The 18328-nt window shown below is 40.8% G+C and overlaps 4 protein-coding genes and 1 non-coding gene across 5 annotated transcripts; 2 read left to right on the top strand and 3 right to left on the bottom strand.

Moving 5' to 3' along the window:
- Positions 1 to 2801: 2801 nt before the first annotated feature.
- ATC70_012368 lies at positions 2802 to 2874 on the bottom strand. Its single transcript has one exon. It is a non-coding gene; the product is annotated as a tRNA-Lys (tRNA).
- A 676-nt stretch (positions 2875 to 3550) lies between these two features.
- ATC70_012367 (uncharacterized protein) lies at positions 3551 to 4711 on the top strand (the record flags this gene model as incomplete). Its single annotated transcript, XM_064831541.1, has 1 exon — positions 3551 to 4711. One exon carries the CDS (start codon positions 3551 to 3553, stop codon positions 4709 to 4711), a length of 1161 nt encoding a protein of 386 aa, XP_064677821.1.
- Positions 4712 to 5424: 713 nt separating this feature from the next.
- On the bottom strand, positions 5425 to 11304 carry ATC70_012366 (uncharacterized protein; the record flags this gene model as incomplete). The annotated part of the gene is made up of 1 exon (XM_064831540.1): positions 5425 to 11304. The coding sequence occupies one exon, from the start codon at positions 11302 to 11304 to the stop codon at positions 5425 to 5427; it is 5880 nt and encodes a 1959-aa protein (XP_064677820.1).
- A 1340-nt stretch (positions 11305 to 12644) lies between these two features.
- On the top strand, positions 12645 to 13814 carry ATC70_012365 (uncharacterized protein; the record flags this gene model as incomplete). Its single annotated transcript, XM_064831539.1, has 1 exon — positions 12645 to 13814. One exon carries the CDS (start codon positions 12645 to 12647, stop codon positions 13812 to 13814), a length of 1170 nt encoding a protein of 389 aa, XP_064677819.1.
- A 2361-nt stretch (positions 13815 to 16175) lies between these two features.
- Positions 16176 to 18275, bottom strand: ATC70_012364 (uncharacterized protein; the record flags this gene model as incomplete). Its single annotated transcript, XM_064831538.1, has 1 exon — positions 16176 to 18275. One exon carries the CDS (start codon positions 18273 to 18275, stop codon positions 16176 to 16178), a length of 2100 nt encoding a protein of 699 aa, XP_064677818.1.
- Positions 18276 to 18328: the final 53 nt, after the last annotated feature.

Raw genomic sequence — 18328 nt, 5'->3', positions numbered from 1 at the left:
AGAGAGCGCAAGAGAAAAGTGTTTTAATAGTCATTATGTCATGTGCAATCCCGTTTTTTTGAGTCAAAAATAGGAGGCTGGATAGTCAAGGGGTAACTGCAGACTGAGATGTAACCAAAGATATCATGAGAGTGTAGTACAAATATTCTTAATTCATGTCAGTTTCTTTTTCAAATTAGTTGATGAAAAAGGCATGTAGAATGACAGGAGTACTGTCTATTGAAATCTAGCATCATTTCCAGATGTACATTTGTATGTAGCACAACACTTGTCAATCTGTAAAAGCAGTACATGGTATAAGGTTTGTCAGATGGACAATATCAAAAGTCGGTATTCTGATGGGATTTGATAGGAAAAGGTTATTTAGAGATTGAGGCTCTTGTTTCGACTGTAGCATTTTTCCTTTAAATAAAAAAGGCATCAAGATAAACTTTGTTCATTTCTCTGAATTTAGATGAATGAACTAAGGATTTCTTATGTTTCATATCTATGGAATAGTTTGTGCATTTACTTGGAAAGCAAACACTTGAAACTTTTATTATGTTATTTTATCCTGCTTGAGATTAAAATAGTTTCAAGGTGGTTACAAAATCATGTAAAAGTTAAGCTTTATATATATCACTGATAGATTAAAGAAAGTGTACAATATTGACCTGAATTTTGCTTAGTGAGGTCTTTAAAGCTGTCCGCCTGCACTAGATTGAGGTAGGGTATAACTCCCTTCTTCATCCTCTCTTTTTAACTACTTACGCTGCGACTAATTGATTTCTATCACTAGCAGACATTATGCTTGTCTAATCTAAATCAGACAATGTCAAATGGCGTTTGGTAGAAGTGTAAGTAGTTGAGAGTAAAGCAAAAGATAATAGATAAATAAGCCAAAGCAGATCTAATTAACTATCGGATGAGCACTAAGTTTATAGCTGTCAAATAATAAAAGTAAATAAATAAACAAGAAAGATGTATAAAGTGGAATATAAAAGACAATCAATGGTACAATGAATCGATAAATCAAGAGGGAATGAATATAAACGATCTTGTAACGAAATAAGCTCAATAGTATAACAGAAATGATGAGCTATAAAGCTATACAGACAAAAGTTTTGGTAAAAATAGAATAAGATCTCTTCATTAATGTATGTATTGAATCTCAATGTTTATAAGTGAATGTACGAAGCATAACCAAATTTGGCAGCTTTCAGTACCTCATATCTTGACATATAGACCTTTCAAGGCCATCAGAATGATGCCAAACAATTGTACTCGAGTAGCGCTAACTCCCTGACACCTTTGCTCAACTTTTTGGGCCAAAGAAAAACATGGCCAAAAATCGATCAAAAACCATGAGGGGTGCCTCATGGTTTTTATCAAAAATTAAACGATCGCGTTTTTCACCTTAAAAATGAAGACTTTTACTATGGTATACGAGCCTTTCATCATCGACAACATTCAAATATCAAGAAATCAATATTGCTTATTCGATCCATATCTAAAATAGCTAGAAAGAAAAAAATTAGTTTTGTCTTTTTTTCAGAATTTTATAGATAGCATACGATAGAAACGAGGCCAGGCCATATATTAGCAATGGTAGTTTATAGAGTGTCTAAATAAAACTTTCTTATTCCCATCATAAATTTTATCCATAGTGCGTTATAGCTCAATACCGTTGTTGTTTCATTGAACATGGTATTAATTGTAAGATTCCTTAAATTTCCTATATATCTTATTATACTAGATTCATTGTACTTTTTATATGTTTTCTACTTTCTACTTTCGTATGTTAGATTCAAGGGATCTTTCAGATGAAACAAGTTCAATAAGCAATAATAACGATATGAGGTGTAATAGATATATAGATTAGGTTGAGATAAAATTCATATTGAGCTAAATGATAACGTTTATTGATTGAAGTGATTGAAAATATCCCTACTAATTTTTTACTAAGAATTCTAATTTGAGTGAATGGATTACAGAATACGATTTATATGATCCTTATAGATGATTGATAGTATATGTTGGAATATAAAGCTTGGATAAGTAGACTAAAATGGTTGATAACATAGGTTGTGAAAAGATATTTGAGAGTTAGAATCATACCAATTCGTAGCATTGTAAATAGCTAGTAGCAATAGCTTCCGGTAAGGTATCCTGGAATTGCTGACACTGCAAACAGCAAAATTACCTCAAATGTGTCGTGAAATGAGATCCAGTTTCTTATATTAGACTTCAATAAATGCATAGAATTAAGATAAAAGATGATCTTTTATTGTTTTGCCAATTGACTTGATATTTATACTAAATTAAAAGTTTATACACAAAGTCTGCATGTACCTGACAAAGATGTCGTGATAATAACATAATATATAATATTGTTACGAATCGTGATATACACTTTCTTTTTTTGCCACTACAACAAATAAAATACATCACATTTGGTACCGTTTAATTTACACTCCATCCACAACTCAATTTGACTGGAAAATGCCGCATATCAAGCGGGTATATATTGTATAAACCTGATGCTCATTTGATAGTAGATCTGCTTTGACTAATTTACTATCTTCTCTTTTCAAAATCTTATATTAAAACTATACATACTACTGCCGACTCGCCTGTAACAATATAATAAATCAGTCATAAGTTAAAAGACGACATTTATTAAGTTTGGCAATTAGCTCTAATATTTATACTATCAGACTTGTATAACAAAACATGTAAACAGCTACTACAAAAAACCAACATAGAAACGTCTCATATTCAAAATCGCAAAAAAAATCAGTAATTCTTGAATCAAAAACAAAAGCTTTATACGGGGCTCGAACCCGTGACATTCAGATTAAAAGTCTGACGCTCTACCAACTGAGCTAATAAAGCATGGATGCTTGAATGGCTCACTTGGTTAGAGCTTCATGCGGAAGCAGTGAGTATGCCGAGAGGTCGTGGGTTCGAATCCCACCTTCGCATCCATATTTTCCGCCTTTCTAACCTGGCATGTTACTCGGTATTTGTGCTTGCACGTTTAGGTGTGCTGCGGTGCGTCTGGCCGGTTTCTACCTTGAGTCCTGTTCGTCTCCCCCGTCTTGCGGCGCGGCCATTGCCATTCTTCCTTCTGTTTCTCCTCTTCTCTGGTGGGTTTTGATGCCGTTTTCATTACTGGTCCCCTCCCTTTAGCAGCTTCCCTCAACCTTTAATTTAAAACATGCTTTTTCCCGCCGAATCACTGTTAGTCTTGCAACATATGATCATACCGATTCCGCAGTTGACTACAATTGTAAATAAATAAAATCCAATATTAAACTGAGCTAATAAAGCACCTTTCTTTCCGCTAAAGAATTTTTTATATACTTTCATAGCCCGAATTATATCGAAGATTCCTATAACCCATCATCTCTCATCAAGTACTTGCTATATCAATACCATAACCGAGCAAAACACTTTTAACAAGATTACACCTGCTGACACCCTTTCGTCCGGTCAAAAAAGGCCAATTTCAACCCTCTCTCCACCTTTCTTTGCTGCTGATATCTCTCAACATTTAAAAGCAAAGAAAATGCAACCTCAAGACCTCTCCAAAGCATCTCATTTCACATCCTCGATCGATGTTGACCCCAACTCGATTGACTTTGGTCTCACTTCCCTCCCACCTGCTTCGCCCACTGATCAAACTGCGTTGTCGACCTTTATGGTTGAGGTCAGACATCGTTTGAGCAGATTAGAATCTGCCCATGTCGAAATTGCGCAGTTAAAAACAGCCCTGGCTGAATCAGAGGCTGCTAGAGACGCCCTTGCGGCTCAATTGGCAGCTATCAACGCTCAATCCACCACCAATGTTGCTCCCACCACCATAGACGTTGTATCGTCGAACACTCCAACACCACCATCAACAACATCTGCCTCCAAGTCTACCCCCAGCTACTCCCAATCTCAAGTTACAGCACAACCATCTTTTGCTGCCGTCGTTGCATCCAATGCAGGTGCAAAGCGTAAGAAGAAGCCTGCTGCTAGTCCTCCTCCATCTGCCACCAAGGCATCCGCTACTCTTGCTCGTCTTTTTGCTCCTCAAAGTGGTATACCATCTGGTTATCAATTTGTGTACTATGCTACTCCTGTCCGCCGTCGTCTTTCTGAGCTGCGTCGCCTTGTTCAAGGCGTAGGATTGAATAACTCTCGTGTGCTGGATATTCAATATCCTGTACAGAATGTGATTTCTTTCCTTGTTCATAATGACTATGTTCTCACCCTCACCAAAGCCATGCATCTCCATGGTCGTGGCTCTTCTCCGTTGATTGACTTTGATCCATGTGATCCAGTCAATCTCAAAGATCCCAAATTTGCTTCTCTCTCTCGTGATCTGCGTGTCCAAAAGGCCATTGAGGTCGAAAACCTTCGCTGCCTTCGTTCGCTGTCCTTTGTCCGTCGCTCTGTCCGTGTTTCTGTTGCTCGTTCTTTTCTTTTGTATGATCGCATCAACCAAGCCCAATTTGATGCCATTTTGAAAGAAGAAATGCTTGCTCGTTCCTCCTCCTCTGCTGCTGCTAAACCACCATCCCGATCCTCTGATCAAGAGCGTTTAGCCAAGAAACAACGTTTGAGTTATCTTGGCTACCTCTTGCATCATGATGCTGAAACTGCCTCTCTCTTGGCTTATGCTGTCTCCCCAACTCTCTCTGCTACCAAGGATCTTGAAATGTCAGAGCCTTCTGATAACTGATTGACACCTTGTTGTTGAAATCGTTTTGCTCTCTCGTTCCCACTCTCATTGTTTCTGTTTCTGCTGCCTTTGTGGTAGTGTCTGTATTCACTTTGTCCTCCTTCTCTGCTTCTTTCTCGTTTGGTCTTTGTCTCTCTACTCATTTTGCTATATGCAAATGCCTCGTTTTCTCCTTTTTTTCTTGCTTTTTTTGTGCCACTGAGGTCTGTGGGTTTATTTTGTCTGTGCTGCTGTCTGAACATCGAGGTATCCTCAATTGCATGTCTCATACACCATAGTTTCTTATTCTCTACCCTTTTATCTCACTTGTTTTACTCCTTTTTCCTGCCTGTACTTCTTTTTTACCAGTTTAATTTTTAGTTTAGGACCTTTCTCTTTTCTGGACACTTGCATGTTGTTCCTGCATGGAGATCAAACTATCAATTTAAGCTTTTTTGCTGTACGTCGCTTCTCAGGACTTGCAACTAATGATCCAAAGATCGCATGCATATAAGTCTATATTTTTTACATTGCTAATTCATTGTAATCAATAAACAACCATAAATTTTCGCCTGAGCTAATAAAGCATGGATGCTTGTGTCAGATGCGAATACGTAGAGATAGTATATGCAATCTGAGATCTGATCGAGATAGATATAGATATAGATGTAGGGATTATGCAGGAATGTATATAGCCTTTTAGTTGAATGGATAAAAAAGGTGCTTTATTAATATTAGATTTGAACATTGATTTTATCCAATATAGTTTGTGTAATGTTGTGCGCTATCCAGGTTAATCGCTGTTTAATGTTCCTGGTAGCTGGCGCTCTAGGTTTAAACCTGCGCTTCTTATTCTTGTTTGTGTTTAGTCTGTCAATGATATCCTGCAGATCTAAATCACTGTCAGAATACCCTTCAACCCTGACATCACCCCCCTTCGAGACAAATGTTCGACCCTGAACATCACTTGAACTTGATGAACCAGTGGCAGTGTTTGGCATGTGAGAAGAGAGATCGACGCTTTTTGCAGGTTGGGTGGTCTCATTTTGCGTGTGAATCTTTGGAATGGCAGGAGTTTTGAAGACAAAAGTACTTTTTGGTGGCCCAGGACGAGAAGTAAGTACAATGGGGGTTTGGTTTGTATCAGTAGGGGGGAAAAAATTCACAATAGTAGTGGAATCAGGTTCTGGCGTAGCTTGACTAACAGAAGGCGGGCTAGCAGGAGGAACAACATGAGGTTCATTTCGAAGATCTGGCACCATATCTGTATTTTCTGGCTCTGACACACGTTCATCCAGTTCAAGATCTGTATCCACACTAACTGTTTCGTTGATTGCGGCGTCATCACTTGTATTTGACACTGTAGATTGTGATGACATATAAGACGGTGTTGTAGAGAATGACGATGATGGAACCATGACAGGTGGTGGAGATGGTGCTGATGGTTGATCTGGAATTTCAATATCGCTATCAGCCAACGACGAAAAATCGTATCCATCCGTAATCTGATCCAGTCCATGCTCGTTGTCCTCGATTTCATCCATCACACTGCTGCCATGTAGAGAACTATCCTCGTCTGATATCTGTTGCTGTGCGACTATATGATGATACTGAGTGTTGTTTGGTGATTCCGTTGTAGTGGTGGTAATGGCGGTAGTAGGTGGTGTAGTTGAACTGTGTGTTGGTGTGCTGTGAATTGGGACAGGCATATCGATAAAATCATCTTGAGGCTGATTCAGACCTAGATTTGAGGGAAAACCCGGTGTTGATGATGAGGCAGTAGTGGTAGTAGTGCCATTGGGATCAATGGAATTGGTGTTTGAATCAATACGAAGACGATCAGCTTCACGAACCGCACGACGACTAGAAGTAGGATCATACCATGGCTCTGTTGGTTTGTCACCTTTTGCTGCTTTCAATCTGTCCACATGCACCAATGATTGCAATGGTTCACCAGTAACAGTCTCTAGTTGATAAGTACCAAAGTCAGGGAACACCTTTGTTACTATGTAAGGTCCTTTATAGCGAGGTTCCAAACCAAATTTGCCTTCATGAGTTAGCATAACCATGTCACCAATTTCGAAATTTGTAGGCTTGATCTTGGCATCCCAACGTTTCTTGTCAGCTTCCCCCATGGCTTTCAAACGGAATTCTGCAGCAGCACGATGTTGACCAAGTAATTCTAGTTCACGCGAGGTCAGGTCAGCTACAGTGCGTTTATTCAACAGCATTTCTTTGGTAATATATGGCCTCAAAATATCACCAGGCAGTCTAGGTTCGCGTCCGTACACCAGATAATAGGGTGAAAAACCAGTGGTTGAGTGCACTCGAATTCGACTTGCCCACAAAGCCGCATGTACAAAATCATCCCAGCGATGAATAGCACCATTGACGTACTTACGAAGCATTTGCTTGATCACGCCATTGTATGGTTCAACTTTAGAGTTGGTGCGAGGGTGGAATGCCGAGGTCAGCTTGTGGTTTGTTCCAACACGCTTGGTATAAGCTGCTACAAGGCCACTAGTAAAGTTGGCACCTCGATCCGTCACAATTTCAGAGGGACAGCCAAATCGCATGACAATCTCCTCATAGATGAAATCCGCTACCGCTTCCGTAGATGCTACAGGTACTGATCTTGCGATAGGCCAGTTTGTGAGGTAATCCACAGCCGTCAACAACCATTTGTTTCCATTTCCAGTTGTAGGCAATTCACCCACAAAATCCAAATGCCAACGATCAAAAGCTTGAGGTATTTGTAGAGGGTGCATGACATCTTGATGAACATGATCACGACGACTATTCAGCTGACAAGCAGTACAAGTTTTCAACCAGTCTAGAATATCCTTTCGCAAACCTGGCCACCAGTACCTTTCCGTGAGCATTTTCAGCATAGTCTTGATACCAGCATGCCCAAAAGCTTCATGATACTTGAACACTAAATCAGCACGATCCGAAAATGGGATGAATTTGACTTGCTTCACTGATCCCTCCTCGGTCTTTATCAATCTATATACTGTCCTTTGACGTACTACAAACTGATCCTCTTCCTTTTCCATGCGCTTCCTCAACACATCTGATTTCATCTTCTCATAGTTCTTGTTGACATACAATATTGGCCAGTCCGATTTGATGGTGTCAGATAGCTGATCCCAAGCAGCATACAAGTATTCAGGTGCCAAAGAAGGAATATCCTCACCATTGTCCACAAGCAAATCTGGCTTTCTTGAGAGAGCATCGGCCACCTGGTTGTCCTTTCCGGCTTTGTATTCAATGTTCGGTGAGAATGCTTCATAGTCTGCAATCCAGCGAACAAGACGGGGTGTGGGGTTCAGTTGAGATTTGAAGTAGATCAGAGGCTTGTGATCACTATACACAGTATAACCACCTTGACAGCCATCAACAAAACAACGCCAAGTTCTCAAAGCATGAATAATAGCAATCAGTTCACGTTCTTGGGCAGGCAATTTCTGTTCAGCCGGAGACAATTTCTTTGATTCATACGCAATTGGCAACCAAGCAGAAGAATCAGAATCCTCTTGTAAGAGCACTGCGCCTACTCCAAAATCACTCGAGTCAGTTTCAATACGGTATGGCTTGCGCATGTCAGGTAGTTTCAATAAAGGAGATGATGTTAGCATTTGCTTGATGGCTTTGAAACTAACTTCACATTGATCATTCCAGACAATAGCGCGCTTCTTAGCACCATTACCATGGGTTAATTCAGTAAGAGGGGCAGCCACAGAAGAGAAATTCGGGCAGAAACGGCGATAATGCTGTGCTAATCCAACAAATTGACGCACCTCTTGAACATTGGTAGGTCGTGGCCAGTCTTGAATAGCTTTCACTTTTGACGAAGATGGCAAGATGCCGTTTGCCGAGACCTTGTAACCCAAGAATTCCAGTTCACGCTTACCAAACTCACACTTTTTCAGGTTGACAATGAGCCCTTCCTTTTCAAAGATGGATAATACTTGACGAACATGCTTGATATGGTCCTCTTTCGTTTTGCTAAAGATACAGCAGTCGTCCAAGTAAACCAGGGCGAACTTGTCAATGCAATCCTTTAAAACTCCGTTCATCCAAGTTTGGTAACTAGGTGGGGCATTTGAAAGCCCGAAAGGCAGCACAAGCCATTCCCATTTACCATATCGGGTATTAAATCCAGTAAGTGGGATATCAGAGTCTTTTAGCCTAATTTGGTGGTAGCCTGAACGAAGATCCAGGCAAGTGAACCAAGAAGCACCTTGCAAACGATCCAGACATTCGTCTATACGAGGTAGAGGAGTAGAATTACGGATAGTAACCTTGTTCAGCGCACGGTAGTCAATACACATTCTCATTTCACCATTTTTCTTCTTGACGAACAATACAGGAGCACCCCATGGTGACGATGATGGTCGAATGAGGCCCAGAGATTGCAATTCGGTCAGTTGACGCTGTAATTCATCAAGTTCAGCTGGACTCATACGAAAAGGAGGTCTATTGATGGGATTGACACCTTCAGGGACGTTGATCACATGCGAGAAATTTTGTCTGTTGGGTGGTAGGCCAGGTAATTTGTCTTGAAAAACCGTTGGAAAATCCTTCATCAGTTGATCTGTCCATACCACGTTCTCTTGAATAATTCCAGTGCTTGCGCCATCCTTCTCTCCTTTATCCATCATGTACAAGAAACATGCATTTGTGCCTTCCTCCTTCAACATTTTTTCTGCTTGAAGATGAGATACCAGATAGTTTAGTTCAGGCGGTTGTTGAGTTGGTGTGCTTGCCACACAGGAAGACGACGTAGGTGAGATAGTGGTTTTACCAGAACCACAACAAGACAAGGTCCATGTATCATCAAACCAATCTGCAACAGGTTTGTGTTCCTTGAGCCAGGATCTACCAAGAATGACATCAAACTTTGTATCAAAGACGAATGCTGACATTGGGCTTGTATGACCTTGCAAATTCAAATCGTAGACAATCTTTTCATTAATAGGAGATACATTGCCACCTGCAGTTTCAACCTCTCTACCGTGGATCACGCTACGATGGCCCTCAATCATCCTTGCAATTCTGCTTGAGATATAGTTTTCACTCGCACCATTGTCAATTAGGCACTTGACATTGACTACACCCGGAGATCGGTTGAGTCTGATAGTTGCTCCATACAAAGGTAGAGTTGAGGTATTTGCTGCATTCAGTAGGTTTGTCAGGTACACCGAATCAGTGGTGAGATCAACGGTAGTTGACATATCCAAGTCATGAATTATAGGGGTCAGTTCCACAGGACGACGGGCATTTGAGTTGACAACCACGGGGTTTGAGTCTACCTTCTCTTCCACAGTATTCGATACTAAGCCCTGATCCAACGAGGGTGGCGAAACGACATTTACCACTTTATTGTTGTCTGGCACAGGTACAGAGACATTATCAGGGGGAATAACAGGCACAGAAACCAAAACAGGAGAAGAAACAGCAGAGGCATCCATCATGGCAATGACTTGATTCAAATCATCCATCTGTGCATTTCTTTTCTCATCTGCAATTTTATCACATAAAGACAGCAAGTAAGAGGAGCCACTAGCTTTATTACTACTTTGACATTGGCTGCAATCACAACCATGGTTTTCCTCTTCCATGTATTCAACATCCAGAATACAGTTCAAAACACCAACATTCTTGAATAGCTTGCGTCTAGTGTCCAGATCCAATTTGTCGAAAGCATGCATGATTTCAATGGCACGAATGTAGCAGTTCTTGGTGGTGTGTCCAGTTTTCTTGCAGTGGAAACAAGTGAGACTGGGGTCATGTTGTCTACCACGGCCACGGTTGTTTCTGTTGTTGTTTCTGTTGTTATATCTGTTGTTGCTGCTATTGTGGTTGTTGTTGTTGTTGCGATGCATGATGGCATCTAAATCCATAGGCTGTACGTCGCTGTTGATGTTGTATCTGGTGTTTGTCTGAACACCAGCACTGATCTCCGGATGATGCGCAAATTCATACGCCAAAGCATCAGAGAACAGTCTCTCCAAAGTACGTGATTCGATAGGCATGGCACGAATCGAAGCAATCAAATCCTTGTCCTTCAAACCTCTCATAAAACGATCACACTGTTCACGTTCACCGATATCCTTGATGGGAATGACAGCATCCATGAAGCGATCCACATAATCACGAATTGAATTTGTTTGGCGAATGGTAACCAGAACATCACGAGCCAAATCTTGGTCATTGGAGGGACGGAAGTTGTTGATCAAGATTTCCTTGAGTGCGGTCCAAGTGGTAGGTGTCGTGAAATGACTGTTGGGGTCTTCATGATGAGCCACAATGGTGGCAGCACGCCCAGATAACAAGGAAGAAGCAAAATTGTAGGTGCGTTCGTCAGTCCATTCATTGTGCAGCTTTTGTTTATCAATCAAACGAATCCAGGCATCAATCTCGCTTGCATTGCGATTTCCACTGTAAGTAGGTGGTGTTGGCAACTTGACAGTAGGTGCATGATTTTGTGCCTGAATGAAAGCTTTCATCATGTTGGTGAGCATGACCTGGTTTTGTTCCATAAATTGAGAGTAATCTGGTGAGATTTGAGGTTGTTCTCCTTGAGGATTGGGTGCTTGCTGATCAGCCATGTTGGGTAATATGTTGGATGTTTGATCGAGAATGAGGGAGAGTATTGATTTGAGGTGTGAAATCTTGGTTGGTTGTATTGGTTGTATAGTAGTGTAGTTTGCTGAATGTTTGTGTCAATGTATATAAACAATTCAGTATCAGGTTTGGGTTCTCCGAGCTGGTGGAATGGAAATCAACACGAGCGAGATGTATAGCAATGTATAGTGTTCAAAGATAGAAACTAGGAACGACTATGAATATAGGAGGGTTGACTATTATGATTCAGTAAATGCAAAGATCTAATATATCTGTTTCGATCTTTCCCTTTAATGAATACTTAGCCGGCGTGTCTTGCTGTTCAACTTTTGTTTACTATTCTGCTGTAGGCGACAGGATAGAAAAAAAGGAAATAAAAAAGTACGAAAGTTGCTACCAATTGTCAGATGCGAATACGTAGAGATAGTATATGCAATCTGAGATCTGATCGAGATAGATATAGATATAGATGTAGGGATTATGCAGGAATGTATATAGCCTTTTAGTTGAATGGATAAAAAAGGTGCTTTATTAATATTAGATTTGAACATTGATTTTATCCAATATAGTTTGTGTAATGTTGTGCGCTATCCAGGTTAATCGCTGTTTAATGTTCCTGGTAGCTGGCGCTCTAGGTTTAAACCTGCGCTTCTTATTCTTGTTTGTGTTTAGTCTGTCAATGATATCCTGCAGATCTAAATCACTGTCAGAATACCCTTCAACCCTGACACTTGAATGGCTCACTTGGTTAGAGCTTCATGCGGAAGCAGTGAGTATGCCGAGAGGTCGTGGGTTCGAATCCCACCTTCGCATCCATATTTTCCGCCTTTCTAACCTGGCATGTTACTCGGTATTTGCGCTTGCACGTTTAGGTGTGCTGCGGTGCGTCTGGCCGGTTTCTACCTTGAGTCTTGTTCGTCTCCCCCGTCTTGCGGCGCGGCCATTGCCATTCTTCCTTCTGTTTCTCCTCTTCTCTGGTGGGTTTTGATGCCGTTTTCATTACTGGTCCCCTCCCGTTAGCAGCTCCCCTCAACCTTTAAATTTAAAACATGCTTTTTCCCGCCGAATCACTGTTAGTCTTGCAATTTATGATCATACCGATTCCGCAGTTGACTACATTTGTAAATAAATAAAAACCAATATTAAGCTGAGCTAATAATAGACCTTTACAATACATAGCAAGAACACCATTCCAGACGACACCAAAGTAAACCAGGCATTAAGCTCTGCGTCCTCTCTTTCTCCAGGTCAAAAACGGCCAAGTTCCTCAAGATCTCCACCTTTTTTCGCTGTAGATTTCACCCAACAGTTAAAAACAAAGAAAATGACACTCTCTCCAACCTCTCAGCACCACCATCCACAAACATCAATTGATATCATCAACATTTCTACTGATTTTGGACCAACAACTCCTCCATCTGCCTCTCCAGAGAGTGAACAGCAACTTTCAACCTTTATGATTGAGGTTCGAAATCGCTTAGCTCGTCTAGAAACCGCCCATGTCGAAATTGAGCGGTTAAAAACAGCCCTGGCAGAGTCTGAAGCTGCTCGTCAGGCTCTCGAAGCCCAACTTGCAGCTGCTACTGGTACTGCAACTAGCCTGGCTCCCAAGCCATCATCATCTCGCCCACCTCCTGCTACTACCACCACCACAACAGCATCAGCATCAGTATCAACTACATGCACCAATGCTACCTCTGTCACTCCTTCGTCTCCAGGAAATCAATTGTCATTTGCTTCCGTTGTCGCATCTAATGTAGATGCAAAGCGTAAGAAAAAGCCTGCTGCTCGTCCACCTCCTCCTCCATCTGTCTCGAAAGCATCTGCTACTCTTGCTCGTCTTTTTGCTCCCCAAAGTGATATACCATATGGTTATCAATTTATTTACTTTGCTACTCCTGTCCGCCGTAGTCTTTCTGAGCTGCGTCGCCTTGTTCAAGGCGTAGTTTTGAATAACTCTCGTGTGCTGGATATTCAATATCCTGTACAGAATGTGATTTCTTTCCTTGTTCACAACGACTATGTTCTCACCGTCACCAAAGCCATGCATCTCCATGGTCGTGGCTGTTCTCCGTTGATTGACTTTGATCCATGTGATCCAATCAATCTCAAAGATCCCAAACTTGCTTCTCTCTCTCCTGATCTGCGTGTCCAAAAGGCCATTGAGGTCAAAAGCCTTCGCTCGTTGTCTTTTGTCCGTCGCTTTGTCCGTATTTCTGTTGCCCATTCTTTTCTCTTGTATGATCGCATCAACCAAGCCCAATTTAATGCCATTTTGAAAGAAGAAATGCTTGCTCGTTCCTCCTCCTCTGCTGCTGCTAAACCACGATCCCCATCCTCTGATCAAGAGCGTTTAGCCAAGAAACAACGTTTGAGTTATCTTGGCTACCTCTTGCATCATGATGCTGAAACTGCCTCTCTCTTGGCTTATGCTGTCTCCCCAACTCTCTCTGCTACCGAGGATCTTGAAATGTCAGAGTCTTCTGATAACTGATTGACACCTTGTTGTTGAAATCGTTTTGCTCTCTCATCCCCACTCTCATTGTTTCTGTTCCTGTTGCCTTTGTGGCAGTGTCTGTGTTCACTTTGTCCTCCTTCTCTGCTTCTTTCTCGTTTGGTCCTTGTTGTGGAATTTGAGGCTTGATAGACTAAAATTCACGGAAAAAAAAGAATAAAAAAAACAGTAATGTCAACTTGATAAAGGTATATTTTATTATCAAACTGACAGGTGTAAAGTAAACTGAAGTCTCTCTACTGGCCAGGTAGATGATCCTTCTTATATACTATAACAATGGATAAAAGTTCTATTAATTAGATTGACAAATAAGTCAACTCAGATCAACTAATGTCTAATCATGCTAAAAGACAACCCCAGCAAGCTAATCATGATTTAGCTCTGTCTGGATGAATAATTAGACTCTCATCCGAAGTACCCTGATCTATCCTTTCTATAAGGATAATTAATATCGATCTAGTAGCAAGTATCCGATAGGTACAGTCTACTTAGTCTATATTAATAGTACATATCTGAGTGTATATCGCTAAGCATACATCTTTAGCATGTATCTGGATATATGGCATGTCTATAGCATATCGTATGCATGTCTATAGCATGTCTCATATATAGTACAAGTCTGTAGTACATAAAGTATCTGTAGCTAGTATCACGGATATAAGCATGTGTCTTATAGCGTGGATCATGAAGTGCACATCTGAAGCAACAAGCTCATATTGCATTAATCTTGGTGCCTATCCAGATATGGTAAACATCCGTAGTCAATGTCGGAATACAAGTATAAGTCTATAGTGCCATCCATGTCCGTGGTGCCATCTATAGCCTATATCTTATATAGTATGAATCTTATAGTACTAGCGTATCTGAAGTCCATATCTTCTCATGATCATAGTATAAATCGATATCGTACATCTAATCCAGTGTACATACAGTTTATATCTAAATCTGGTAACTGGATGAACTGTCGGAATGCAGATCATAGTGGATGTATTCCACACTTGTCTCTCTACTCATTTTGCTATATGCAAATGCCTCGTTTTCTCCTTTTTTTTTCTGACTTTTTTTGTGCCACTGAGGTCTGTGGGTTTATTTTGTCTGTGCTGCTGTCTGAACATCGAGGTATCCTCAATTGCATGTCTCATACACCATAGCTTCCTATTCTCTACCCTTTTATCTCACTTGTTTTACTCCTTTTTCCTGCCAGTACTTTTTTTTTTACCAGTTTAATTTTTAGTTTAGGACCTATTCCTTTTTTGGGCACTTGCATGTCGCCCCTGCATGCTGTTCCTGCATGGAAATCAAACTATCGATTCAAGCTTTTTTGCTGTACATTGCTTCCCAGGGCTTGCAACTAATGATCCAAAGATCGCATGCATATAAGTCTATATTTTTTACATTGCTAATTCATTGTAATCAATAAACAACCATAAATTTTTGCCTGAACTAATAAAGCATGGATGCTTGTGTCAGATGCTAATACGTAGAGGTAGTATATTGTTTTGTTCAGGAATAAAGGGACCACTATAATTTGTAGGAAGAAGAAAGACTTACGTTTATTGATGTGGATGCTTGAATCTTTATACCATTGATATGGCGTTACACAACATTCCACCGCTGTCATAAGATATAGAACTTAAATAAGGACTTTGATATAGATGTATGAATGAAAATCGCGTTAAAAAACCTAATATAGGAAAAAGCTTGATAATGGGCAGAAGTTGATCAGTAAGATGGTTTCAGAAAAGACACATGGGTGTTTTTGTGTTTTTGACCTGTGGCATCATTGATTACATCGTATCTTGTGGTGGACAGGGCCTTCTGTATTGTGCAAGGACCTATCCAATCTACTTGTAGTTTTCTTGGATTGTTGCGAGTGGAAATACGATTGTTGAAAATGTATACTTTGTCATTGATTTCAAATTGTGGTGTTAGTTTTTGATTATCATATATTTTCTCCAAATGTTTGTGTACATGTTCAAATGTAACTTAAAGCTTGATTTGTAACTGTTTCGCGAAGTGTGATTCCGGGGTGTCTTGTTCATTGCATGAATCCGGTAATTTCTCTGGTGTTATCGTTGATAATGGTGTGCGTGCTGTGCGCCCGTGGACCAACTCAAATGGGGACGTCTTGATAGAATGGTGATACATATTGTTGTATACAAATCGAATTACCCTCAAATTGCTGCCCCATCTTGTAGATATCTGGTCGATTTCCGTGTATGATAAAATCATTATTCGTAGTGTTTTCATGAATCGCTCCACTATCCCGTTGGATGATGGATGATACGGCGGTGTGTATACAATGTTGATGTCTACATATCTTGCTACTTGCCGGGTGAATTATGATCCAAGGCTGTTTCCGTTATCACACATGATTATTTCGTTGGGAACGCCATGTCGCAATATAAACTGTGTGTACATGATGGAAGCCAATTCTTGTGATGCTGTTGACCTGGTAGGATATAGTTCTACATATTTTGTGAATGTGTCTATAACTACCAAAACGCATTGATGTCCCGCGCTTGACGTTGGCAGAGGACCAAAGTAGTAGTCGATTGCGACCTTGATGAACGGAGCTGTTCCATGGATAGTGGCCATATTATGATTAGCAGCAACATGTCCCTTGATTCTTTGACAAATTTGACACTTCTGAATATAGGCATTGATATCATGAGTCATGTTGATCCAGTACAGGTGCGCTTTTACCAAGGAAGCCTTGGTTTTGGCGATACCGCCATGTCCTGCAAACTTGGAGTCATGATGTTTGCTGATCAGATCCGCTACCAGATGGCTAGGTACCCTTATGTACATGTCTGTGGCTATGGTCTTGTGCTGTTTGTTTTCTACCTTGTATAGTATGCCATCAACGATTTTATGCTTGGTGTACTTGACATTCGTGTTGTTAAAGTATGGTCGTAACATGGGTTCCAGTCTTTGTTCCTTGGCCCAATTGATGTCCGGATGATAAGAGGCAATTGCAAGAATCGCAGCACGAGATAGTGTATCCGCAGCATGGTTCACATTTCCTGGTACGTATATAACCTTGAAATCATAAGTCTGTAGAAAGAGGCACCATCGCCAAAGTCTGGGTTGTTTGTCCGCATCGGTATTAAGAAACCACTGGAGGGATGAATGATCAGTGAATACGGTAAATTGGTTGCATTCAAGATACATCCTAAATTTCTTAACCCCAAAGATGATGGCCAAAGCTTCCAATTCACGGATGGAGTAGTTTTTTTCAAACTTCGTGACACTGCGGGATGCGAAGGAGAGAGGGTAAGGTGTGTCATCGTACCGTTGGCAGAGTATGACAGCAATGCCTGATGAGGTGGCAGCATCGCAATGCAGCTCGGATGGAAGTTTGAAATTGAATTGTTTCAAGTAAGGTAATGCAGCGAGAGACCTTTTGAGTTCTTGAAACGCGTGCTCCTGTTCAGATTCCCAAGCGAATGGTACATCTTTGATCTTCAAGCGTCGAATTGGTTCCACCATTACTTGATACTTGGATATAAACTTGGAATACACTCCTGCCATGCCGAGTAACAACCTTTCAACCTCTTTTATATTTGTGGGAGCCCGTAGATTATTGATAGGTGTAGCTTTATCCATGTCATCATGGACACCCTGATCAGAGACAATGATTTGATTTAGCCCAAATTGGCACTTTTCAATGTTGATGGTCAAATCGGCTTCCCTCAGTCTCGTTAGGAGTTTGCGTAACTGGAGCACATGATTGTCAAAGGTATCAGAGAACAGAATGGTGTCATCTTGATAAGCGATAGCAGTTCTGTATCTCATGTCCCCGAGTACCTGATCCATTAATAATTGAAAGTGTGCTGGGGCATTTTTCACCCCCATGGCCATCGTGTTAAAAACGTATGTAGAGTTAGGTGTTACCAGGGCTCTCTTGGGCTTGTCAGCAGCAGCAATGGGAATCTGAAAGTAGCCTGACAGGAGATCTATTTTTGAAAAATATTTTGCATTGCCCAGAGACTGAAGTGCATGATGGAGGCTGATAAGTGGATACTTGATAGTCTTTGTGATCGCATTTATTTTGACGTAGTGTCCGCATATGCGAAGAGAGCCGTTTGGCTTAGGGACCGCTGTTACTGGGAAGCCCCAATCCGTGAAGTTGACTTTACTAACAATTCCATTGCGTTCCAGTTCAGAGAGCTTGGCGTCGATCTTCAATTGTATGTCAGGATGGTAATGTCTTGGTCGAATGTAGATGGGAGGATGGTCTCCCGTGTCGATGGTGAATTCCATTTTGGTAGTAACCAAGGGCTTGTCCGAGTCTTTGCGTAGTAATTCTTTGAACTCTTGTAATACATCTTGTATCCGAGCATCTTGGGAATCGGTTAATTGGATGTCACAACGCCTTGTAGCCGTAGTCTCGTAATGTAAGTTTATAAGATGAATGTCAGTTTGTAGTGTGAACATTTTGAGTTTATTATTCATATTGACCTGAAATCTGCACATAAAATCCCAGCCGA

The sequence above is a fragment of the Mucor velutinosus genome (genome assembly GCF_035048745.1).
Source record: "Mucor velutinosus strain NIH1002 chromosome Unknown tig00001569, whole genome shotgun sequence".
Classification (NCBI taxonomy): Eukaryota; Fungi; Mucoromycota; class Mucoromycetes; order Mucorales; family Mucoraceae; genus Mucor; species Mucor velutinosus.
This window is presented reverse-complemented; position numbering and strand designations above follow the sequence as displayed.